General features: G+C 44.2%; 1 protein-coding gene across 4 annotated transcripts in view; it reads right to left on the bottom strand.

Annotated features, from left to right (window-relative positions):
* Positions 1–25943, bottom strand: part of SETD2 (SET domain containing 2, histone lysine methyltransferase) — a 282749-nt gene that overhangs the window by 67272 nt on the left and 189534 nt on the right. For 3 of the 4 annotated variants that reach the window (XM_033931879.1, XM_033931878.1, XM_033931876.1), the window contains 3 exons: positions 17551–17716; positions 10471–10545; positions 346–1024 (listed from right to left, as the gene is read on the bottom strand). In XM_033931879.1, coding sequence (XP_033787770.1) covers positions 346–1024; positions 10471–10545; positions 17551–17716 — 920 coding nt within the window. The remainder of the gene's footprint in view (positions 1–345; positions 1025–10470; positions 10546–17550; positions 17717–25943) is intronic. The other variant, XM_033931877.1, reaches the window with a different exon arrangement.

Here is a 25943-nt window from a genome sequence, read left to right as displayed (position 1 = left end):
CCTGATATAGCACTGGTCACAAAAGACAGAAGAAATTTCTGAATGGAAAATTTTTAAATACAATGTTTTGTGATGGGAGAAGGGGACTTATTACCAATGCTAAAATCATAAAATATAATAGAAATCTGCTTATCTACAGTAATGAACATCTGGACAACCCATTATGCTTCAAAGCATCACAAAGCACATGATGCACTTTAAACCATCTCTTCAAGATTTCTACTTAATAAATGTCAGTGGAATAGTAGAAACTTTTCATTCTAAACAAGTTAATGAAATTAAATGAGCATCTATTTTAAAGAAATACAGACAAACACCACACATCTTAGAGATATTAAGAGTTACCTGTACAACCGGCTGGGCAGTTTGTGCATAAGATGTAGTCACATTGTAAACTGTCTGACATGCCTGTCCCTGGTAGTACATGGCAGTTTGAGAGTGAGCTGGTGAATACTGAGGCTGGGGCTGAACTGCTACTGGCTGCTGACTAGGGTCCCAAACTCCATAACTCTGAACAGGAGCTGGAGCAGGTACTGGCAGCATGGCGACACTAGGCTCCTGAGGCGCCCCAGTCTTGCTCTGTGTTACATATTGCTGAGCTGAAACATCCATCGTTGGTGCTACATGTTGTACCACTGGTACAGGTTGAGGTGTGTCCATAGTTGCCTCGCCTGAATGTGGTACCAGTGCCGTCTGGGGATGATCATAGCTGGCAGGGGAACAGATGGGATCGAGTGGCGGTGTTGGTAAAAGTACTTTCCCAGCATTAGGGTTGCTGGGATCCACGAAAGACTGTATAGGATAACCGGGAGGATAACCCATGTAGGTATGATGATGATTGCCATAGCCCAGGGATTCATATGGAATAGGGGATGAGATTCCAAGGCTCTGCATTTGCTGCTGTTGCTTCTGAGCTTCCCGCTGGGCCACTTCTTGCTCAAATAGCTTCCTGCGCTCCTCAGTGGATAGCTTGTTTCTATCTTTAATCCGCACTTTCTTTTTAGAAGATGTGGGAGTATCATATCTAGAAAAGTGGAGGGAGAAAGGCAAGCCTTTTCAATATTATTATTAGGATTTTTTTTTTTTTTATATACCGCCTATCAAGGTTATCTAAGCGGTTTTTACAATCAGGTACTCAAGCATTTTCCCTCTCTGTCCCGGTGGGCTCACAATCTATCTAACATACCTGGGGCTAGAATATGGCATATGAATATAATCAATCAAAAGAATCAAACCCCCCAAATTCAGTAACAAAAAGGAAATTCTATGAGCATGTTACCAAGAGTTCAGTTCTAAATGCAGTAGTGGTTAAATAGAAAGTTTGATTCTGTACAGGTTATAATGAACACTAAGAATTTTGCCTAAGTTTTTCAATTCCTGCGAATCCTTTCAGCGGTCTGAACCTCAAAGTGTGATTCCTTCAGCTGCTACAGACTAACAAGGATATCAAATCTCTTACTATTAATTGAAAATGTATACTCTATTGGAGAATGATATGTGGATGGGGTGGGAACAAACTTTTGTCACCATATCATTTTTACCCCCTCCAAAAGGGTGAAAATTGATATTAGTAGTTTACTGAGCAACTTTTTATGGAACAATGTCTGTCCTCTGAAAGCTGTTAATGAATTGGACAATTATTTTTGTTCAAGTAACACAGATGATGTTTTGTCATTTTGGAAAGATAAGCAAAAATGCTGGTCAGGGCTAGCAAAACTTTTACAAAGGATCCTGTGCATTCCAGCTACCAGACATCTTCTGAGAAGAAATTTTCGATTGTGCGAAGGACAGTGGAAGAAAAGAAAACTAGACTGAATCCTAGATTGTTGATGACTATTTATACATGTTTTTCTTTGGTTATAGACCTACAAAAGGCCTCATATAATATATAAAACCGGGATGGAGTCTGAGCTTGTGGAGGTGGAGTTTGAGAATGACAAATACTGGAATCTAAGAAGTTGAAACAAGAGTGGGTTTCAGATTGTTTTTATTCTCCAGCTTGTGGACTTAAGGTTGGTGTAGCCATCTTGTTTTCTAAAGCCATATCTTACAAAGTATTTACATCAGCCCATGATTCACAGGGACGTTGGGTATTGGTTGCCCTACAAATTGGGTCCCACACCTATATGTTCCTTAATGTGTATGGCCCTAATATTGATGATGTTAACTTTTATTCAGACCTTCTACTGTTACTTACTAGACATTCAACTGACTATAAATCATGGGGGCAACTTTCCAGGCTCCCAATACCCCAGAGGGATCCACAGATCCAGCACATAATCCTTGATCTCCTGCCCCGGGAAGCGCTGCACCTGTAAATAAGGGGTCAGCAACCAAATCATCTGCATCTGGATCCCCCAGATCAGGGTCAGGCAGTGCAAACATAATGGCAGGGCGAATCTAGGACATGTCCAAAAGAGTAACGCCACTGAGAAATGCTGTGGAGGTGGATTGGGACTGTGCAGGGGAGCACACATTAGTCTGAAATCCAGAGTGCAAACATTTCAAAAGTTCAGAAAAAGTGTCCAGCTCCTGGGGTAAGGTGGCTATCCGCAAACTGGTGGACGGAATTAACAGCTGTGCTGAGCCCTTAAAACCATGAAGGCTGCCACTAGCTGAATGTTTGGTCACCTGCTTCAACATGGGAGAAGCCAAGCTGAACACTGTAACACATGGCACATGAATACTCTAAAAGTGCTAATTTTGCACAATCCTGGCAAGAATCCGCATGATAAAGCCCAAGGATGCCATCCTAGCAAGTTTCTAAGGAAAATTTGCAGTTTTGAAGAAGCAGGGAGCTTTAGAAAATAAAATCACTTTCAACAATATCTGAAGATGAATTTTCTAGAACTGCCATCTTCAGATATTGTTGAAAGAGCTACCCCAATTGTCAACTTTATATTTGAGCAAGACCTTAACTCTATTATGAGACTGTTCTTTAAAAAGCCAGGGATACTTTTTTGTGGTCAACGTATATGGTTGCACCATAATGTAACCAAAGTAACTCAGGAAAGGCAGAAGTTATTTTTGGGAATGTGAGAGAAGACAAGGAGGTTGGGGGCAACTTTTATGCTGGCCTATCCATGCAAATGTGTTATTAAGTTCCAGGGTCTTAAATATGTTTTATTCAACCCTGATCATCTACGATTCTTCTTAGACCTCAAGAGGTTAACCAGTCGTGGGGAAGTAGCTCAAAAATGAAAGAAAAGCCGGGTTGTAGACGTTTAAGTTTTTTCCTTTAAAGATATGTAATTTTTTCTCCCTTTAATTTTCCTTTTCTCTCTCTCTTTCCAAAGCTATTAGTGGTCTAAGGAAGAGTTAAATTCCATTTATTTCTTTTTTCTTCATTTTGTAATGTTGTATTGATGGCATTTATGTTGGAATTTACTCTGTATTTCTTGTGCAAGTAGTTTTTATTTGTAAAGTTTGTTAAACCAATAAAAAATAAATTGTAAAAAAAATAAATTAAATAAAATCACAAAAAATCCAAGATGGCCACCACCACAAAATTCACACCAAAATCGCGATATTTTTCACATTTCCAAAACTCTAAAAAACAGTGTTTTTATGATTTTTCAGGAGGGGGAACATAGGGGAACATTCAGAAACACTCAAAATCCTACTTTTCCATCCTCCCCATGACAGGATCTGTGCTGTAGCCTGCTTTCTGCTCTCTCACAGAAGCTAGATGAGAAAATTCACTGCCACAGTGCTGGGAAGGTTTCAGTAAAGCTGATCAGGCTGCCAGTCAAACTCCTATGTCCGACTACACCTCCACCCTATGGACCAACGGATGCGCACCGGTAAGGGGGGGAGGTGCAACGATGCAGCTGGCACCCTGTAAGACATCACTGAGCCTCCTAAGGGTGCCTAACAACCTATACTTGATCCCCGATTAACAGCAGGTGAGACCACATTACGGATAGCCCTGATCTCCAGAGAAAACTATGCAGGCTGGCTAACAGGTACCCAATGGGATCGGCCTGTAAGCTACAGACCGATCTGTGAATTTTCAAGCAGGTTGAGCTTCAAAATCACTCCAAGCACTAATATGCCCGAAAAGGGAATGAAATTACATTAAATTAAAAATAATAAAATGGGGATAGCAAAACAAATCTGCAGACATGTGTGCAGAACGAAAGAACTGAAGCTGGAGCTGGAAAACTCCAGAGTGGATTCCTTCTGCAGCATTCGGCTAAGGGGAAATAACCCTACTGTCTGGAATGTCTCACCTATTGCAACAGAAGGAAAAATTATGTTCTTACCTGTTAATTTTCTTTCCTTTAGACGCAGCAGATGAATCCAGAGACCAATGGGATAGCCCACATCTATCAGCAGGCGGAGATAGAGAAAATGATTAGCAGGTGGTCCTATTGGCTGACACGCCTCCTGCTTCTTCAGTATAGCTCCTTGCCCAAGCATCTATAATCATCAATATGCTTAGCATGTAAAAAACTCCTTTCCAATAACAAATCCCAAAAGATAACAAAACCGAATACAACATCAAGAACAATGGACTACAAACGTTGCAAAAGAAAAAAACGACAGATGATATCCAGAAAGGGTGGAACTCTGGATTCATCAGCTGCATCTAAAGGAAAGAAAATTAACAGGTAAGAACATAATTTTTCCTTTCTTAGCAACAGCAGCAGATGAATCCAGAGACCAATGGGATTTAGCAAAGCAATCCTCAATCAGGGTGGGAAGCAAACGCTTCCTCCGTAACAACCGAAGCACTATACGCTGCCCCCACAAGCGCCCCCATATCTAACCGTCAATGCAGAGATAAAGTAATCATGGAAGACCAAGAAGTCAAAGGACAAAACTCCTCCAAGAAACAAACCTCTGGACTATGTTCAAGTAGCTGCCACTGCGCCGGCTGAATGGACATGAAGGCCTGTCGACAACTGCTTCCCTGCCATCAAGGAAGCGTAAGGAATGTCCCCCTGGACCCCTCGAGTGATGAAGGCATCGGATGCTGCCATAAGTTTGTCGCATCCCTTGAAGAAAAGGGATCACCAAGAGGTGATCTAAATGACTAAAAATTGTTAGAAACCTAGCTTGCAGAGAATGCTACGCACTATTACAAAATGCAGTGAAGAAAAGCTCGTCTCTCCATTCCGCCTCCCAGGAATAAGGAAGGAAAGATGAGACTGGCATAAAAGAAAGTGAGGTACTGTCCGAACTGACATCCCAGAACTAGTAAATCAGAAATAAGAATCCCCGCCGTACAAGGCCCGCAAACTCAGAAAACCGCTGAGCTGAAGCCACAGCCACAAGAAACACCATGGGAAACGTCACCGCCTGGTAGAGTCTCAAAAGACAATGCGGAAACGAAGCCCCCTGTAAACTGCGAAGAAGCACCTTAAGATCGAACTCCGGACAGGGCATCTTAAGAGGTGCACGAATACACTGTACTCCCTTGAGAATCTGAACTACAGGAAGCTGAGAAGCAAGCAAAGAGCGAGATACCTAGCCCATTTAACAAGCTAAGAATGTCACTTGAAGCTGAAGGGAATTGAACGCTAAGCCCGTGGCAATTCGCTTGCGCCCAAAAAGAAAGCTAATAAACCAGAAGGATGCCAATGGCGAGAAATACCCAAGAAAGGAAAAGCCACCAAATGGGAGCATAAGCCACAGGTGAAGATGTCTGATTCACCAGTAGAAGAGAATAAACCTGCTTCATATAACCCTTACACATCAGCCAAGACTTAACACCACCATAGGACGAATAGCCCTGTTGATCAGACCCCAAGAGAGTAAATCTGGAGAAACCAGGAATCTCAACAGGTCGGCTGCCGAAAGATTCATCAGATCCGCATAGCAAGGATGGTGCAGCCAATCCGGAGATCCTATGATCACTGTGCCCTGAAAACGAGCATGAGATGGCAAATCCATCCAAATATCAGCCAGGGGAAAACACTTAAAAAGAGAGAAACCAGAGGTGAGAAAGAAGCAACGCTGCTACCCCCTCTTACTGCCACTCCCTGTGTCTGCTGAAGAAGCTAGGAAGCCAGGAACTTCGAGATGAGGCCATGAGGTCGGGTGCTAGCAGATCCCACCTTTATACAAAGAGCTGGAACGCCTGAGCAAAAAGGTCCCAATTTCTAGGATGTAGAACATAGTAACATAGTACTATGTTCTACATCCTAGAAATTGGGACCTTTTTGCTCAGGCGTTCCAGCTCTTTGTATAAAGGTGGGATAAAGATGTATAAAGATGTTATTACTACCACCCTTAGTCACTATTTCTAAAGTGCTGAAAGGCACACCCAGCGCTGTACCCTGTAACATACAACAGACGGTCTCTGCTCAGATTTCGTGATGAGAATGTCCATCGAAACCCTTCTCCTGTCCTGTAAAATGATGCGCTGACAGAATAGGAAGTTGAGATTCCACCCATTGAAGGAGAACCAGTACAGAACTCGCCAACTGAGTACATCCCGTACTTCCTGGCTGTAGAGAAACACCACCGTCATAACACTGTCCTAAAAGACCATTATCGTCATCCCAGAAGAATGGTCTGAAAACATTTGAAACGGTAGTCTGAGCATGCATCAGTCCAGAAGAGGAACGAGAAGTGAGCCATCCCTGAAGACCCAGCTCCTTGCGCAGAGGATTGAAGGCACTGAACACCCCAACCTACAGCCTGGCGACTCTGAAGCCAGCAAAGACCGAGGTCTGCCCCTGAAAGGATGAATCTCACAGAGCCACCAAAGGATACTGAACAATGCCAGAGGAGTCTACTAAATAATACAATTGGAGCCTGGAGATACCGGGAACCCCCGGAATTAAAAGCGACTGCTGAAGTGTGCTCACGCGAAAGCGAGCCTAAGTTTCCATTGGAGTAAGCACCCTGGAACCTAGAACTTGTACCGAAACCCATGCGCATGTTCGTGGTGCCCTAAGAATGCGGCAAACCTGAGACAGCAACCCATCACTCTAAGCTCTGGCAAGAAACACCGTGCTCCCCCACATGAACAACAAAATCTCCCAGATATTTCAATAAGTAGTGCATGAGAAAATAGCTTGATGTATATTGAAGATTTACGTCCATAGACCAGGACAAAAGAAATCACCCATGTGAGTTCGTCAGACGGACCTGGCTGGAAGAAGTCCAACGCAAGCAGTTAGCTAAGAAAGAAACCTTCATATTTGATAACTTTTGGGAAGCCCTGGCTAGGCGAAAGAACATCCGTCAAAACCGATAGCGCTGCTCAAAAAGAGGCAAGCGAAGCAAGTGACCATAGAGAAAAGGTAAACATTCTCAGTGTTTCCTCGGAAAGTTCAATGCAGAGAAACTACTTCAGCAGAATGAGATCCAGCCCCAGACTGACCAAATCCCCCGTCCTAGGCACCATGAAGTAAATGGAGTAACTTCCCTTAGTTCCGGAAGAACTAAAAACACGTAAGGAAGCTCAAGACATGGGACTCCAAGAAGGAAATGGAAACCGGAGGAGGATGCAAAGCACCCGGAAAAGCCGCAAGCATCCTGAAAAAATTGTCAAGGCCTCCTGACCTGAGATCATAGAATATCTCCACTCACGAGAAATCCTCAAGAGCAGTTAGAGGAAGCCAAGACTCCTTCAGAATGAAGAGCACAAGGTCGGGGAATGGCTGGACGAGAACCGTAAGATCTGGAAGAAGAAAGGAACTCTCCTACGAAAATTTCAGGTTCGCGATGTCCGAAGGAGTAGATCTGCACTCAGAAAACATTACCATCTCCATGCAATGGTAGCGAAAAAACGTACTGCTTACTAAGTGAAGATACAAGAGACGTGATCAAGATACTGCATTTACTGCCCCATTCAGATAAGAAACCAACCTCCATATATCTTACGCCCCTTTTGAAAAGCAACCTGTGGCAAAAGAGAGACAGCATACAGACCTGACCCGGGAGGAAAATGGCAAAAGGGGACTTGATACGATCTTAATCGAGTCGAGCTGACCTTCCAAGGAGTAGGCTCAGTGAAATAATTTACATCCCCTTGTCCACCAAAAGGTTGCCCCGGGCCACAAGTAGCTGCACAGCATTTGCTGGCTGCAAGGTGGGCCACCTAATATGATGAAGTAGAAGATGGCAGTCCCAGATTGTTACTCAACAAAGTCTGAAACCTGGAGGATCTGCCACTCAAAAAAGAAGGGAAGACAGTTCTGTCACAAGAATAGGAGAAGCGCCATCCGGCCTCCATGCGGCCCCCTGTACTCAGCTGCAACGCAGAAAATCTCAAGGATACTACCATGAAAGATTTAGTGATAGTGTTACCAACCACCCGCAGCGATAAGCAGAGATCCAGAGAACAAAACATCCCAGAAGGCAAAGCCCCAAAATTGAGAGACAAGGAGAAACCCGCATAAATCACTGGGAAACTCCAAACCTGACGGCACTAAGCCATGATGCGCTGTGGGTTCGTACAGGGCATCTGAACAGGGCAGGCAAACACCAAGTGAAAGTGTCCATGCCACACTCTGCTATATCTAACAAGCTGGGCACTGAACACAAGCACGCACCGGAAACCCCAGGCAAAGTGCAAAGAAACACTCCCTGAGACCAAAAACTGCATCATCAATATGTTATGGTTTCTTTTTTTTAATACAGAAAAAAGAACAGTGAACCCATCTATGTCCGACAACCCACCGAAAATGACCACCTTGGCAAACACTGCGGCTCAGCCGACAGCGAAGGAGCTCAGCCCGCCAAAAATAACTGCCACGTGAAGCGCTGCAGTACTGCCGACAGTGAAGGAGTTCGGCCCACTGAAAATGACCGCCGTAGGAAATGCTGCGGCTCTGCCGACAGTGAAGGAGCTTGGTCCTGAGGAAATGCACAGCCGAAGGAAACGCTGCGGCTTTGCCAACAGCGAAGGAGCTCGGTCCTGATGAAATGCACAGCCTGAGAAAACGCTGCAGCATTGCTGACAGCAAAAGAGCTCAGTCCCGCTGAAAATTACAGCCTTCGGAAACCCGATTCTACCGATAGCAGAAGAGCTGACGTGCACACTGTTGGCGCGCGGGAAAATGTCTGCCATGCAACGGCTTGCACGATACAAAACCAGAGGCCTCCAAAAACAGACCTGCAGACTTGAAATACCAAATGTCAGTGCTGCTCAACCAAAACCTCAGCGTACAGAACACAAAACAACAGCTGTGGTACTCACGCGACTCAAAACTCGCCTTGTATGCTGGAACAGACAAAACAAGCACAAGCAGTCGGATAGTGCCGAGTGAAGCCAGTAAACGTTGGGTGGTCAGTACAAACAGGTCAGAATGCAATATCTGGGTCTCCCTTTTTTTTTTGCAATGAAGGGAAAGAAGAAAAAATGGAGGCCCAGGCAGACCCTCTATCAATGGAGGGAGGGTGAGGCAGGGACCTGGGGGGGCCCAGGTGTAACCCATAAAGCCGACACCGTTCAGCCGGACACCCCTGTCTCACTGAAGAGGAAACCTCAATAGGAGAAATAGCACTGTAACTCACTGAAGAGAAAATCTCAACAGGAGAAATAAGTGTCCAGTCACAGATAGACTCCAGGAGCTAGTGGAATAGTGACCATCACCTGCTGGGAGATAGAGCATACTGAAGATGCAGGAGGCGTGCCAGCCAATAGGACCACCTGTTAATCAGTTTCTCTATCTCCGCCTGCTGGTAGATGTGGGCCATCCCATTGGTCTCTGGATTCATCTGCTGCTGTTGCTAAGGAAATTACAGTTACTACCCAAGAAAAAAAAAATTGTGTTACATAGTGTATTCAAAGCAGGCCAGACACTGAATATTCAGGCCAAGATCTGCCCAGAGTAGTCAGTACCTCTGTAATCACTGCCTGCTGCAGGCTCAATATTAGCCTGAAAAAAAAGCTGAAAATAAAATAACACAATTTTATCTAGCTTTTGGATAAGCAAAAACCAAAAAAAATAACCCCAAAATCTCCACAGAGAAGAAAATCCAGAAGAAACCAAAAGAAACTCTGTGGAATGACGATGTTCCTAAATAGACTTTATTTGAAAATGTCAAAGTTCCAAAGGTACACCAATATCATCCACATAAAATAAAATCATCCACATAAAAGTAAAATGATCCACATAAAAATGATGAATATATGGGAAAGCAGTGTCTCACTTCCAGCTCACCACATATTAGCTTTCCCACGTATTCATCATTATAGGACCCCCAGGGACCCCTGAAGAAGACTTTCTGTCAAAACATGGACCGTGTTGGGTCCTGCATCCCTAGCGGACTAGGTCCTTTAAGATTTTTATGTGGATCATTTTACTTTTATGTGGATGATTTTATTTTATGTGGATGATATTAGTGTACCTTTGGAACTTTGACATTTTCAAATAAAGTCCATTTAGGAACATCTTCATTCCACAGAGTTTCTTTTGGTTCCATCTAGCTTTTGGATGCCACAGACTCTTTCCTCAGGTTAGAACTGTATAACACAAAAGTCTGTCTCTTTATTTATCTAAATCTCACCTTTCAATTTCCATGCCATTAGCCTTGAGATGGGCTGGGTCTGGATCACTACTGGACCTCGACAGAAAACGTCCTCTGAAAATAGCAGATGTAAATGTTACACAAGCAATAACTCTTTTAAATGCTGCTATAGTTATCTGTAGGCAGGTAGTGTGCAAATCTTGCAAACATTGGGACCCTTTTCCCAAACTGCAGTAAAAAGTGGCCTTAGTGTGCCCTTAAGCATGCTAAGGTCATTTTTACCGAAGCAGTAAAATGACATTTCCTATTTTATTAAATTAATGGCCACACACTAATTTTCCCCCTAGCACGTGGCAGTTCCCAAACCTGTCCTGGGGGACCCCCAGCCAGTCAGGTTTTCAAGATATCCCTAATGAATATGCATGAGAGAGATTTGCATACCTGTCACTTCCATTATATGCAAATCTCTCTCATGCATATTCATTAGGGATATCTTGAAAACCTGACTGGCGGGGGGTCCCCCAGGACAGGTTTGGGAACCACTGATCTAGACCCTTACCACTACCATCTATTTTGTAGGATGTAAAGGCTCACACTCTGTTCAATTAGCTCATGCTAATGTAGTTGCGCTAATTGCGCTAGCCTCCAACCCCAGAAATGCCCTCTCTGTGGAAAGTAAACATTTATTTTTTAGAGTGTGATATATGCATGAACGTCCCAAAATTACTTCAGGATGCCTCAGCATGTCCTGCAGTAAGCACGTATTAGTGCTTACCATAGCTTTGTAAAATGATCTCATAATATTCTCTGAAATACTAGCAAGAATCTCAACTTGAAAAGTTTACCATGAAGAGAAAGGTAGCCAATTGCTTCAATTTAGGAATCTAGATTAGGTGCATATTGTCAGCTTATCTTTGCCATCTAGTGTACCTTTTGGTTGAGAGTAAGTCCCTAAATTTAATTTTAGGAACTAGAACTGAGGCTTTTAAATTTAGACCAGTATTCATTCCCCTAAGTTAGGCACCTAGCATTTAAAATAAGTGCTCAGTTCCTAACTTTTTTTCTCCCAAGTTCATCTTGCTCATATTTTTAGATGCCGAAATTTATGCACCTATGCACGCAGAGGGCAGGAGCTTTATTTTGGCAGAGCTAAACATCTAGGGGGTAATTCTAAAAGGAGTCACTTAGTTTTGAACAACAAGAACAAACAAATGCTGGCATTCTAGTCATTTATGCAATATGTAAACACATAGTTAGAAACTGCTCATATACATGCAAAAGCAGTATTCTTTTGAGTTTAGGTTTATTCAAGTTTTTATAAGAAAAGAAAACCAACAAAAAAAGTTATAAACCATAACAATAAATAATGAACCAATGGCAGTGTGGATATTCAGGAATTATGTTTAACATCGGAAGATAAATACAACTGTTTAGCAATGAATTTGGTTAAAAGATTCATTTTTGTAGCAATATAAGATTTGAATCTATAGATAGTACATGAACTTAATACAATTTTAAGAGCTGAAGAGAGTAGTGTATCTAGCAGAGAACATTCATATTGATTGAGAATATGTTGGAAACATGGAACATAAAAAGAGATTATGTCCTTACCTTGATAATATCTTTTCCAGTACTGGAAAAGATATTATATCTACTTAGATAAGTGTGTCATTCTGGACATGTGGGTTATCTCCCCATAGAAGCGAGCCATATGTAGTAGGAATCCACTTCAGATTTTTTCTGTGATCCTCCTACTTCACTAGGAACTCTACTGCCACCTGCAGTGAGTACACAATCAAACAAGAGCTCCATCCAAATTTTGTGAAGCAAGGACAAAAACAGGAAATTTCCCAAAGTAAACAACTGTTCTGCTCAAACATACTACACTTGAGCATTCAATGAACAAGTAACAGCCAACAGAAGCAACAAAGGAGCTCAGGCATACACTATAAACCTATTATACAGAAATCTTCAAGGCCCAAAGGGCTGACTGGCATCCAAGATACAAACTTGGAGAAGCAAAAACAGAATGGTAGGCAGGCATAGGAAGGATAGGGTGGGAGTCCAGAATGACACACCTATCTTCTGGAAAAGATATTATCAAGGTAAGGACATAATCTCTTTTTTCCATTGCAACAGGTGTGTCATTCTGGACAAGCAGGACGTACAAAACTAGTTCCAGGAATCTAGGGTGGGCTGACAGTGCCAGCTCGCAATGCTGAGGACCAAAAGGCAGAGTCATCTTGTGCCACAACATCCACCCTGTAAAACTTTGCAAATGTGTGTACAGTGAACCAAGTCGCTGGCTCTACAAATCTCCTCTGGAGAGACTGCTCTAGCTTTTGCCCATGACGAAGCTATACTTCTAGTCGAATGTGTTTTAACAGAAACAGGGGACTGTTTCCCACAGAGAATATAGGCTAACAAAATAATAATAATAATAACAACTTTATTCTTCTATACCGCCACAATCTTGCGACTTCTAGGCGGTTTACATTCAAGAGAGCTGGACATTTCAGCGAGTTACAATATGCAGATAGTCAGAGGAAATATAGAGTACAGAAACTTTGAGAAAGCGGAAATGTAAGCTGTACAGTTTGCTAAGCGAATATATAAAATATACAGTTTGGTAGGAAATTTCCGAGAGGACCTGTTAGGAAAAAGTCGCAAATTACAAAAAAAAAAAAAAAAAAGTACAGCGACAATTACAATATACAGCGAAATTCCGAGAGAGCCTGTTAGGAAAAGGTCATGAATTTCAGAAAAATACAGCGAAAATTTCAATATACAGCGAAAATTATAATATACAGCGAAAATTATAATATACAGTTTGTTAAGGATTTTCCTTGGGGACATATTAGAAGACAGGTCCTGAATTACAAAATGCGATTTGGTTAGGATTTAGAGGGGGCATATTTGAAACGAGAAAAGAAAAAAAGAGAAAAAATTCTTCATCTAACTGCTCGGTGAAAATTCTGTTTAGGTGATATATCTGTCGAATAAGGCAGTTTTTATGAGTTTTCTAAAAGCGTTGTAGGTCAGTCTAGCTTTGTTGATGTAGTTGTCTAGCCAATGTTGTTGTCTGTTTGCTTGGTATGCAAAAGTTCTATCCAGAAAGGTTTTGTATTTACAATTAGTAATGCTTGGGTATGCAAAAAGATAGCAGTTTCTGGTTTGTCTTATAGGGCTGTAGAATATGAAGTGAGATAGCAGATACATAGGTGCTAGTCCCCAAACTAGTTTGAAACATATGCAGAAGAACTTGAAAATTATTCGTGCCTCGATTGACAGCCAGTGCAGTAGTTTGTAGTAGGGGGTGAGGCTACTTTTCAAAGACTGAAAAAACAGCTTGTGGACACTATAGCTGAGGTCCTTGATCCACTCAGTGAAAGAGCATGCAGGCTTCCAGACGCACTCTTGGTGCCTCCCTGTTGACTGGCATAGACCACCACTGTAGCATTGTCAGAGAAGACACTGACTGCTTGACCTTCGAGAGTCTTCTGCAATTTCACTAGCGCCAACCAAATGGCATGCAGTTCTAGCCTGTTGATAGACCACTTTTTCTGAGAGGGCATCCAATGCCCCTGAATTGGTCGGCAGTTGCAATGGGCTCCCCAGCCCAGGAGACTGGCATCTCTCTTTACAACCACTCAGGAAGTAATCCACAGAGTCAAGCCCTTGGAGAAGGACTGAGGACGGAGCCACCAATCCATGCTGGCTCGAGCCTCAAGTGTCCAGGGCAGAGACCTCTGTAAGGTGTCCACTTGTGGAGTCCAGCGGGAAAGCAGCGTGTTCTGGAGAGGATACATATGGGCTCTCACTCAAGGCACATCTATTGTAGGTGCCATGGACCCCAAGTCTTGAAGATAGTCCCATTGTGACAGAGCTGACTTGCCTAAGAGAGAAGAAATTTGGCAGCACAGCTTCTCTCTGCATGCCTCTGGTAGATAAATGTGATCGGCCGCTCCCAGGTACTCCAGGGATTGAATCAGTGTCAAATTGCTCTTTTGGTAATTTACAATCCAACCCAGATCCTCCAGGACTGGGATCACCTGATCCACTGTGCACCAACCCTCAGATGAGGGGGCCCTGATCAGCCAGTCGTCCAGGTAGGGATGTACTTGCAGTCCCATCTTGTCTGGGAAAATAGGAATATGCAAGTAGGCCTCTGTCAGATCTACAGAGGCTAAGAACTCTTCCAGGGTCACCGCTGCTATGACAGATAGAACCATCTCTATGCGAAAGCATGAAACCTTGAGTGCTGCATTTAAGTGACTAAGGTCTCCAATCATCATAGACTTTCTTTGGAATGATAAAGTATATGGAGTATCTGCCTGAGACCAAGGGTACTGGTGGCACCGGCTCTATAACCTGAATGTCGAGCAACCCTTTCACAGTAACTTGAACCCTTTTTGTCTTTTCCGGGCAACCTGCAGGAGAGTACACAAACCAATCCATTAGAAGCTGGACAAATTCTAGCTTGCAGCTGGGACTGAATGATGTACAGAACCCAGTGGTCAGATGAATTCTGGACCCAGGCCTGAAGAAACACTGAGAGCCTGTCCCCATTTCGCAGAGGAGCCTCCCACGGCCTGGCATCATTGCAACTTCTTGGTAGATGGAGCAGCGCAGGAAACAGAGGTCTGGTTATGCCTGGATCCAGAGAACCTCTGCTTGTAGCCCATGGAGAATCTGTGGGACATGTAACCAGAAGTCTGGCAAGAGTAGCTTTAGAGGTGGAATCACTGGCCTACTGTCTGATCAAGAGCATTATTCAAGCAGAAATCGAATAAGCTGACGCTTTACCCAGGACACAAATAATGTCATACAGGGTGTCAGCTATATAATCCACACCAGAAAAAAGAAGTTGAGAAGGAGGTTCTGGACAGACAAGTATGAATGACAAAGGACACTGAGGCAGCTTTGACTCCCAAAGCTACCACCTCAAAAAGACTCCCGAGAACTACATCCATTTGGTGGTCCTGCATATCCTTGAGCACAATGCTGCCTTCGCTCAGAATGGAGGTGCACTTAGTGACCTGGGCAACTAAGGAATCAACTTTAGGCTGTCTAAAAAGCTGCTGACACTCCTGTGCCATAGGATACAGACGGGACATGACTCTCAATACTTTGAGAGATTCCTCTGGAGAATCCCACTACGCCAAGATCAAGATGTTAATATCAAGATGCCAAGGAAACGCTGAGGACTAAGCTCTCACTCCACACATAAGAGAGGAGGAAGTAGAAAGAGCCAGCTGAGTGACTAAATCCAACTCATTCAGAGACTCTGAAATAAGATCCGGCAAGGCAGAAAACGTAAACACAGAACCATGGGATCGTTCCCTGGCTCTAAAGCTAAAGCATGATCTAAAGAGCCGGCATATATTCCTGGGTCCCCTGCCATGGGGCGAAGCTTCTCCAAAAAATAAGGGAACAGCAAAATGGTCATCATCATCAGTATCTCCTGGAGAGATGTCTCCCAAGTCCTGAACAGTGGCAGACAGTGAAGACAACATGCCTTGTGAGGCTATGGCCATGATAAGACAAGTCCGAGGCATAGCAGGACTGCGTAGGAGAAACACAGCTCTTGTGAAAGACTTTCCACAAAAATTTCAAAAAGTCTGAGAAGGCATCTGGACTAGGGAGCACTGAGTCACCCTGTGATGACTCTACTTTGCGTTTCTTAGGGCTGCGAGGCATCCACATTCTTATATTTGAAGGTCCCGAAAAAGAGAAATGGCCACACTAATAGGACAGAGGAGAGGTTAAGCTAGCCGATCCCAGCTCTCCAATCTGCACCACATGGCATGTGGCGCAAGGATGTTCCTGAAGCACAAATTTTGTGCAATCCTCGCATGAATTTGGGGTAGAAGAGCTCAAGGACTCCATTCCAACCAGTTTTGAGGTAAAAATAAAATAAAATTAAGTTTTGGAAGTGAAGGGAACTTTTGAAAAAAAAAATTGCTAAAAATCCAAGAATCTTAATGAAGCCAGATCTGAATAATCGTTCTGAGCACCAGAAACCCCAGATTGACATTGAATAAAATAATAAATTGTGGAGAGTAGAACAAATACACTCCTGCGTCATAAGGGAAAAACTGTAGGTGGTGCTAAGGAGCCCAAGTGAAGTACAGAAGCACAAAGAAAAAAATCCAGAATGGATTTCTTCTGCAGATGGCACATGGTCATGGGGACATTACCCATCTGTCTAGAACAGGGGTGCCCAACTTCGGCCCTTGTCAGGCCAGGTTTTCAGGATTTCTCAAATGAATTCGCATGAGATCAATATGCATACAATGGAAGAAGTGCAGGCAAATAGATCTCATGCAAATTCACTGGGGAAACCCTGAAAACCCAACTGGATTTGGCCTTCGAGGGCCGGAGTTGTGCACCCCTGGTCTAGAATGTCTCACCTATTGCACTGGAAAATAATTTAAAGTGAAGTTCATGTAGCTGTTTTGAAAGCAGGATCCCAAATATTTAGGATTTCCCAACAAGCAGCTAATGCAAAGTTAGGTGGCCTAAACAGTGTACATCTGGTGCCTATACTGAATAATGGGTTCCAAAGGATGGGGCAAGAAGGCAAAGTTATACTGTTATTACTATCAACCAATTACTGCTGGATACACTAAACAGGGAAACAGTGACCAGATGAGGTTCACAGAGTGACAGAACATTGCATCTGAGGTTTTGTTAAATTGCACAATCTTTCTAGCATAAAAGAGTCCTGTTTGTTCTCCGATAACTATTTAAGGTTTTGGTTTTGTGATTATCCTTCTCCTAGTAGTTTTCCTTTCTTTAACTGCAGCCCTTGTCTGATCTTTAAAAATACCAGAATATTTTCCAAAGGACTGGGACACAGGTAAAGTAACAAGCATGAGTGGCTTAATGCTTGCCACATCACACTTTTTCTTATAAAAAATGTTTAGGTGACATATTAGCGACAAATAATCAGGTGAATAGACGTGCCCCTTTGAAAGCAATTCATTTTTACATTTTTTTTTTAATTTGCAAGATTAATTTCTAATAACTTGGCACTGGATGCTTCCTTTCCATCCCTCAAACCCCATGTGGAGGGAAATGGCTGCTGTTCAAGGACAATCACTAAAAACAACTTGCCTTTCATCAGTTCTCTTTGTTCCCCGTTCATAGGCTGAAGGTGGAGGAGAAAGGGATTGTTTTCGCTTTCTTTTCTCCTTATTTTGAATTTGCCTCTCGAGATCTCTTTCCCGATTTAGGTTTGAAGCTTGGTCCCTCTGACCAGATGTATCTTTTCCTCGATCTGCTGTTGGGAAGAAGCAGATGGAGACAAAATTAAGATACTGTGAACCACATCAATTTATTTCATAATTATAGAAACAAACTCCTCCTCAATCAACCTAGGCTTAGAATAGTTAATGCAATGAACTGAAAAGAAAAACAAACTTGATTTTTTTTCTTTTAAAATTTCATCCCACCTTTCCTTGTCACCAAGAAGCACTTAGTAGCTGAAGCAATACAGCAGGAGCCCCCAAACTATGGAGCGCAGGCTGGATATGGCTCATGCAGCAAACCTCTCTCATCCTCCATGATTCCCTGTTCCAAGATCAGAAACAGTCACACAATGGCTTTTGATCCCCAGAATTACAGCTCAGCCCTGGCTTGTACTTGTCAGAGGCTAGGCTGTTGCTAGCAGGGAAGGTGGTGTTGCATGTTCTTGGTGATTCAGGGATAGGGGGAGTGTGTGGTGGTTAAAAAAGCTACAGCCTCAGCACCCTGGGGTTGTGGGTTCAAACCCATGCTGCTCCTTGTGACCCTGAGCAAGTCACTTAATCCCCCCATTGCCCCAGGTACATTAGATAGATTGTGAGCCTACCAGGACAGGGAAAAATGTTTGAGTACTTGAATAAATTAATATAAACCGTTCTGAGCTCCCTTGGGAGAACGGTATAGAAAATTGAATAAAAATAAATAAATAATAAGTTTGTCTCCATGCCCAGGGCTGTCTAGGTACTTTTGGTTCGCTGGGTTGTATTCATGTGATGCTCCCTAGTGATGAGGCATGTATGAGAGTTTGCCTTGTTCTGGGGTTGCAAGTAAAAGAGAGAAAGAAATAAGCGGTTGAAAGAGTTGACAGAAAGAAAAGGAGACTCCGTTAAGGAAAATGCTACAGAGAGAGAGAGAAAAGTAGAGGGGAAGATTAGGTTCACTTCTTAGCGGTTGAAAGAGTTGACAGAAAGGAAAGGAGACTCCATTAAGGTAAATGCTACAGAGAGAAAAGTAGAGGGGAAGATTAGGTTCACTTCTTACCTCAATCTTCTTTCTAGTAGAAAGGGATATGAGTCTTGAACCAGTGGGTTATTCACCTCTAATTGTAAGTTGTGTAGAAGGCATCATCTACATTTTTGGCTCCACCTCCTGAATCACTAGCTGTGCTGTAGCTTCTCTCAGGTCATACCAAAACAGTTGACAGGAGAATAACTAGGAGGGGTACAGGGACTTCCACAAGAAAGCCTATTCTGTTCTACACTTCAATGAGTACAATTAAATACATCAATGTTAATAGGAACATAACCTAAAACCCTCCTGAGTGCAACCAGCACTAACACTTACGTAGTTCTCATAGTCTCTTCCTTGCTTCTTTGCAAGAGAGAATTAAGACAAGGAGATAGTGGATGCTATTGATGGGGTAAACTGAATGGTTGCTTACCATATCCAATGTATGCTGAAGAAATAGCCATGCAAATCCATCTTAAAATGGAAGTCTTAGAAGCCAGCTTCTCCAAGTGGCTAGGACTCATCAGTACAAAAAGATTATCTCAAGAGATGAAAATCATTTGTCATCTCAAGATAACGGAGAACTCTTCTAAGTTACATCCAGCAATGCAAAAATTTGTCCTTTTCCTTCAAACCCATGATCATGGGCAGTCGGACTTCCTGATTTACATGGAAGCTCGAGACAGCACAGTTACTTACCGTAACAGGTGTTATCCAGGGACAGCAGGCAGATATTATTGACTGATGAGTGATGGCACCGACGGAGCCCCGGTACGGACAATTTTAGAGTGATTGCACTCTAAGAACTTTAGAAAGTTCTAGCTAGGCCGCACCGCGCGTGCGCGAGTGCCTTCCCGCCCGACAGAGGCGCGCGGTCCCCAGTTAGGATAAGCCAGCTAAGAAGCCAACCCGGGGAGGTGGGAGGGACGCAAGAATATCTGCCTGCTGTCCCTGGATAACACCTGTTACGGTAAGTAACTGTGCTTTATCCCAGGACAAGCAGGCAGCATATTCTTGACTGATGGGTGACCTCCAAGCTAACAAAAAGAGGGATGGAGGGAAGGTTGGCCATTAGGAGAATAAATTTTGTAAAACAGATTGGCCGAAGTGTCCATCCCGTCTGGAGAATGCATCCAGACAATAGTGAGATGTAAAAGTATGAACTGAGGACCAAGTAGCAGCCTTGCAGATTTCCTCAATAGGAGTGGAACGGAGGAAAGCTACAGACGCTGCCATAGCTCTAATTTTGTGGCCCATAACAGAACCTTCCAGTGTCAGGCCCGACTGAGCATAACAAAAAGAAACGCAAGCAGCAAGCCAATTGGACAGAGTGCGTTTAGATACAGGATGACCCAACTTGTTAGGATCAAAGGACAAAAACAGTTGAGGAGATGATCTGTGAGGTTTGGTGCGATCAAGATAGTAAGCCAGAGCACGTTTACAATCCAAGGTATGTAAAGCCTGTTCACCTGGATTAGAATGAGGCTTTGGGGAATAAACAGGTAGAACGATGGATTGGTTAAGATGAAATTCAGACACAACCTTAGGAAGGAACTTTGGATGTGTACGGAGGACGACCTTATCATGGTGAAAAACCGTGAAAGGTGGATCCGCCACCAGTGCATGGAGCTCACTGACCCTCCTGGCAGAAGTGAGAGCTATTAGAAAGACCACTTTCCAAGTTAGAAATTTAAAATGCGTTGAGGCCAACGGCTCGAAAGGAGGCTTCATTAACGCAGAAAGAACCACATTAAGATCCCATACAACAGGAGGGGCCTTAAGAGGTGGTTTCACATTGAAAAGGCCCTTCATGAACCTTGAAACTAAGGGATGAGCTGAGAGGGGTTTTCCATGAAAAGGCTCATGAAAAGCTGCAATGGCACTAAGGTGGACCCTTATCGAAGAGGATTTAAGACCAGAGTCAGATAAGGACAATAGATAGTCCAACACCAGTCCCACTGCTGTAGATATGGGATTATGGTGATGTAATAGGCACCAGGAAGAAAACCGAGACCACTTTTGTTGGTAACATTGAAGAGTAGACGGTTTCCTGGAGGCATCAATAATAGAATGGACAGGCTGAGAAAGGAGAGCATGAGCTGAAGTCAGCCCGAGAGATACCAAGCTGTCAGGTGCAGAGACTGTAAGTTGGGATGAAGAAGCGTTTGCTGATGCTGTGTAAGTAGTGAAGGAAACAGAGGAAGAGGTATGGGTTCCCTGGAACTGAGTTGAAGTAGAAGGGAAAACCAATGTTGTCTGGGCCACCGTGGAGCAATGAGAATCATGGTGGCTTGTTCCCTCTTGAGCTTGAATAAGGTGCGCAGCATGAGTGGAAGAGGAGGGAATGCATAAAGGAAGAGATTGGTCCAATCCAGGAGAAATGCATCGGGTTCCAGACGGTGAGGAGAGTAAAGTCTGGAGCAAAACAGGGGCAGTTGATGGTTGTGGGGAGCTGCAAAAAGATCCACTTGAGGAGTGCCCCATTGAGAGAAAATGGACTGGAGGGTCGAGGGGTCGAGAGTCCATTCGTGAGGTTGAAGAATTCTGCTGAGATTGTCTGCTAAGCAATTCTGTTCCCCTTGGATGTAGACTGCTTTCAGGAATAGGTGCCGAGCAGTCGCCCAGGTCCAAATCCTTTGAGCTTCCTGACACAAAGGACGGGATCCCGTCCCTCCTTGTTTGTTGATGTAGTACATTGCAACTTGGTTGTCTGTGCAAATGAGAAGAACCTGAGGAAAAAGGAGATGTTGAAAAGCTTTGAGGGCGTAAAACATCGCTCTGAGTTCCAGGAAATTGATGTGGTGTTTCTTTTCCTGGGTGGTCCAAAACCCCTGAGTTTGGAACTCGTTCAAGTGAGCTCCCCATGCATAGGGGGAGGAATCCGTGGTGATGACCAGTTGATGAGGAGGTAGATGGAACAGTAGACCTCTGGATAGATTTGAGGATGTCAACCACCAAAGAAGCGACTGTCGAAGAGACGAGGTCACAGATATGAGTTGTGAACAAGGATCCGTCGCTTGGGACCACTGGGTCGCTAAGGCCCATTGAGGAGTACGCAGGTGGAGACGTGCGAAGGGTGTGACATGTACTGTGGAGGCCATGTGACCCAAGAGCACCATCATGTGATTTGCAGAGATGGAAGTTTCCTGGAACACCTGCTGACAGAGATGAAGGATGGTGTGAAGGCGGTTTGGAGGAAGAAAAGCCCTCATCCGAATAGTATCCAGAATGGCTCCAATGAATTGAAGTTGCTGAGTTGGAATGAGGTGCGACTTGGGTAGATTGATTTCGAACCCCAACAGTCGAAGGAAGTAAATGGTCTGATTGGTGGCTATGTGAACGGCCTGAGGAGAAGGAGCCTTGATGAGCCAGTCGTCCAGATAAGGGAAGACTTGAAAATTGTGGGAGCGGAGATAAGCTGCGACCACAATTAGACATTTGGTGAATACCCTGGGAGAGGAGGCTAGACCGAAGGGTAGCACCTTGTATTGGTAATGATGTTGGTTGACAAGAAAGCGAAGATATTGTCTGGACATCAGATGAATTGGAATGTGAGTATACGCCTCCTTGAGATCGAGGGAACATAGCCAGTCTTCCTGAGAGAGAAGAGGGTATAGGGTGGCAAGAGATAACATCTTGAACTTCTCCTTGACCAGACATTTGTTGAGATCTCTGAGATCTAATATTGGTCTGAGATCTCCGGTCTTTTTGGGTACAAGAAAGTACCGGGAATAAAATCCCAGGCCTTGCTGGTCTAGAGGAACTGGTTCGATGGCATTGAGAAGAAGGAGGGATTGAACCTCCTGAGTGAGGAGGAGGGACTGAGCCTTGTTGGAAGCAGACTCTTTTGGCAGACTTAACGGTGGAGGAGTCTGAAAGTTTAGGGAGTAGCCGTGAGCGATGATAGCAAGTACCCACTGGACGGAGGTGATTGCTTCCCAGCGAGACAGAAAAACCTGTAGTCGACCTCCTATGGGCTGAGGTAGAGGACATGAGGGAGGAAGACTGGCAATGTTCTGGAGAAGAGAGTCAAAAGGGCTGTGTCGGCTTAGGTTGAGTAGCCGGTTTTACAGTAGGCTGTTGTTGTTGACGAGCCTGTTGCTGCTGTTGACGCTGTCTGCGAGGTTGAGGGGGATGAGGCTGAGCCGGTCGAGCAGAAAACCTCCTTTGATATGAAGATTGTTGCCTGAATGGACGAGGAGGAGGAGGTTTCTTCTTGTTTTTCAACAAGGTGTCCCACCTCGTTTCATGGGCGGAGAGCTTTTGTGTGGTGGTATCCATGGACTCCCCAAACAGCTCATCCCCTAGGCAAGGCGCATTGGCAAGCCGGTCCTGATGGTTTACGTCCAGGTCTGAGACCCGTAGCCATGCCAACCTTCTCATTGCTACAGAGATAGCAGTAGCTCGTGATGTCAGTTCAAAAGTATCATAAATGGAACGGACCATAAACTTCCTGAGTTGCAAAAGACTAGAGGTACATTGCTGAAAAGCAGGAAGCTTACGGTCCGGAATATACTTTTGAAAAGAGGTCACCTGTTGAATGAGATGCTTCAGGTAAAACGAGAAGTGGAATGCGTAATTACCTGAATGGTTGGCCAGCATGGCATTTTGGTAAAGGCGCTTTCCAAATTTATCCATGGCCTTTCATTCTCTGCCAGGAGGGACAGAGGCATATACACTGGCTCCTGCAGATTTCTTTAGGGTTGACTCTACCAACAGAGATTCATGGGGAAGTTGGTGCTTGTCAAATCCTGGGATTGGAATTACTTTATACAGAGATTCCAGTTTTCTTGGGGCTCCTGGAATTGTCAAAGGAGTTTCAAGATTCTTATAAAAAGTTTCCCTCAAGATGTCATGGAGGGGTAACTTTAAAAACTCCTTAGGAGGTTGGTCAAAATCCAAAGCATCCAAAAATGCTTTGGATTTTTTAGAGTCAGACTCCAAAGGAATAGACAGGGTGTCTGACATCTCCTTTAAAAATTTGGTGAAGGAGTGCTCTGGCTTAGCAGTAGTATCCTGCACCGATGGTTCATCCTCATCAGATGTGTAATCCTCCTCGGTACCGAGGGGATCATCTGAGTCGTCCCACAAGTCAGGGTCCCGTACCGATTGGGAACGGCCCTGGGAAAGTGGAGTCGATGTTTCAGTATGCTTAGTCTTGCGTACCGATTTACCTGACCGAGTGGAGACGGTACCTGGGGAATGTAGTACGGTACGGGGTTCAGAGAACAGTACCGGTTCAGACACCGTAGGAGTAGCACGCCGCTTTGGTTCTGCTGACAGAACAGGCATGGACAAAGATTTGTGCGGTGCCAAAACAGTCGATGACAATAGAAGAGGCTGATCGACAGACGGCACCGAAGGCTCAGTCGGTACCGACACTGGAAGGTTCGGAGTCAACAGAGCTGGGAGCAAGTGTTGGAGTTGCTCCTTAAGTTGGGCCTGGAGGATAGAGGCAATACGCTCATCCAACGTTGGTCCCGATGGCACCAGTACCGTTTTTTTCTTGCTCGGTACCTTCGGTGCCGCTCGACGCTCGGGTGAAGTCGATGCCGATGACGAGGCAGTGACTTCAATGGGAGCGGAGCGCTTACGGGGCCGGCGCTCAGTCTGCAGGACTTGGCTCACTGCATGCTCGACTGGCGGGCCTAGAACAGTAGGGGAAGGCTTCTTAGCCGGCTTACCTACCGGAGTCGACACCGGCGATGTATCTTGCGGTGCCGAGGCAGTCGGAGTCGATTTGGAGGAAGTCGTCGACGTCGATACCGGTGCAACTTCCATAGCGGTACCGAAAAGGATCCGCTGCTGAATTTGACGATTTTTTAAAGTTCTTTTTTGTAAAGAACTACAGCGGGTGCAGGTTTCAGCCCTATGGTCCGGACCCAGACACTGGAGGCACCACTTGTGCGGGTCGGAGAGGGAGATAGGGCGTGCACACCGCTGACACTTTTTGAAACCCGGTGACGGGGGCATGAAGGGAAAAACTGCTGTAGCAAAATCGAAGCCGGAGGCTTCGATGGTGCCAACAGGCCCCGCCGGGGCAGATCGACAAAAAATGAAAAATAAAAAGATTTTTTTTTTTTTTACACAAACGGTAAATAAGAAGGAAAGAAATAAAATATGAAGAGAAAAAAACGCGCGAGCGGGAAGGCAAGTGAAAAGAGAAAAAAAACTTCCAACAGTCGTTGGAAACACGCGTCTTCTTAGCTCCGCGGAATTAAGAAAACTGGGGACCGCGCCTCTGTCGGGCGGGAAGGCACTCGCGGTGCGGCCTAGCTAGAACTTTCTAAAGTTCTTAGAGTGCAATCACTCTAAAATTGTCCGTACCGAGGCTCCATCGGTGCCGTCACCCATCAGTCAAGAATATGCTGCCTACTTGTCCTGGGATAATACCTTGTACTGTGCGCATGAAATGCCAGCTTCCATAAATCTTTGTAACATATAACTGGACAACTTTTGATTAATAGACACTGGCATAACACAAGCTATATAGTGTTTCCCCTGAAAAAGCCCGTTGGTGTGAAACGGATTTGGCCTCCATCGGGTCTTAAAAGATAAGTGCTTGTTGTCAGTTAAAGAATGCCAGACCTTATGTCCTTTGTTACATTGTGATTGTTGCCAGCTCTTTAAATTTCTATCTATATGAGAGAAATAGGAATGTGTTGAAATATATTTGAAATCATACAAATATTTTAAAAAATAATTTATTAAAAAAAAATCAAAAATAGATTAAATTATTGATACACTGATACATTTTCACAGAGGTTTTGATCAATGATGATACCCTAACCCCAAATCGGTGTTCTTCTATTGATTGAACTCCAGGGGCATTTTGAGATCTTTTTCCTCTGTGTTAATATCACAGTGCATTTTATATCATTTGAGTGCTTTACATCAGTGTTTTTCAACCTTTTTACACCTATGGACCGGCAGAAATAAAATAATTATTCTGTGGACCGGCATCGGTCTGTGGACCGGCAGTTGAGAAACACTGGGCTAAGTCGTGGGCCAGACCCCACCCATCTCTACCCAATCTCCACCCCAGACCCCGCCCCCATAATACTACTAATTGCACCTTGCACGTCCCATGCCTCTCATCTGGAAGCCTTCCCTCTGATGTTGCAACGTCAGAGAGAAGGCTTCCGGTTCAGGCGCAGGTTGCCTGTAGGAGCCACTGCCTGTGGCTTTGTGCATTGAATCAGTTAGGAAGAGGGAGCTGGCTCGAAGATAACGCCGCATCGATCGCACTGTGGACT

This window comes from Geotrypetes seraphini, chromosome 2 (assembly GCF_902459505.1).
Source record: "Geotrypetes seraphini chromosome 2, aGeoSer1.1, whole genome shotgun sequence".
Classification (NCBI taxonomy): Eukaryota; Metazoa; Chordata; class Amphibia; order Gymnophiona; family Dermophiidae; genus Geotrypetes; species Geotrypetes seraphini.
The sequence above is the reverse complement of the archived record's forward strand: the minus strand, read 5'-3'. Positions and strand labels throughout refer to the sequence as shown.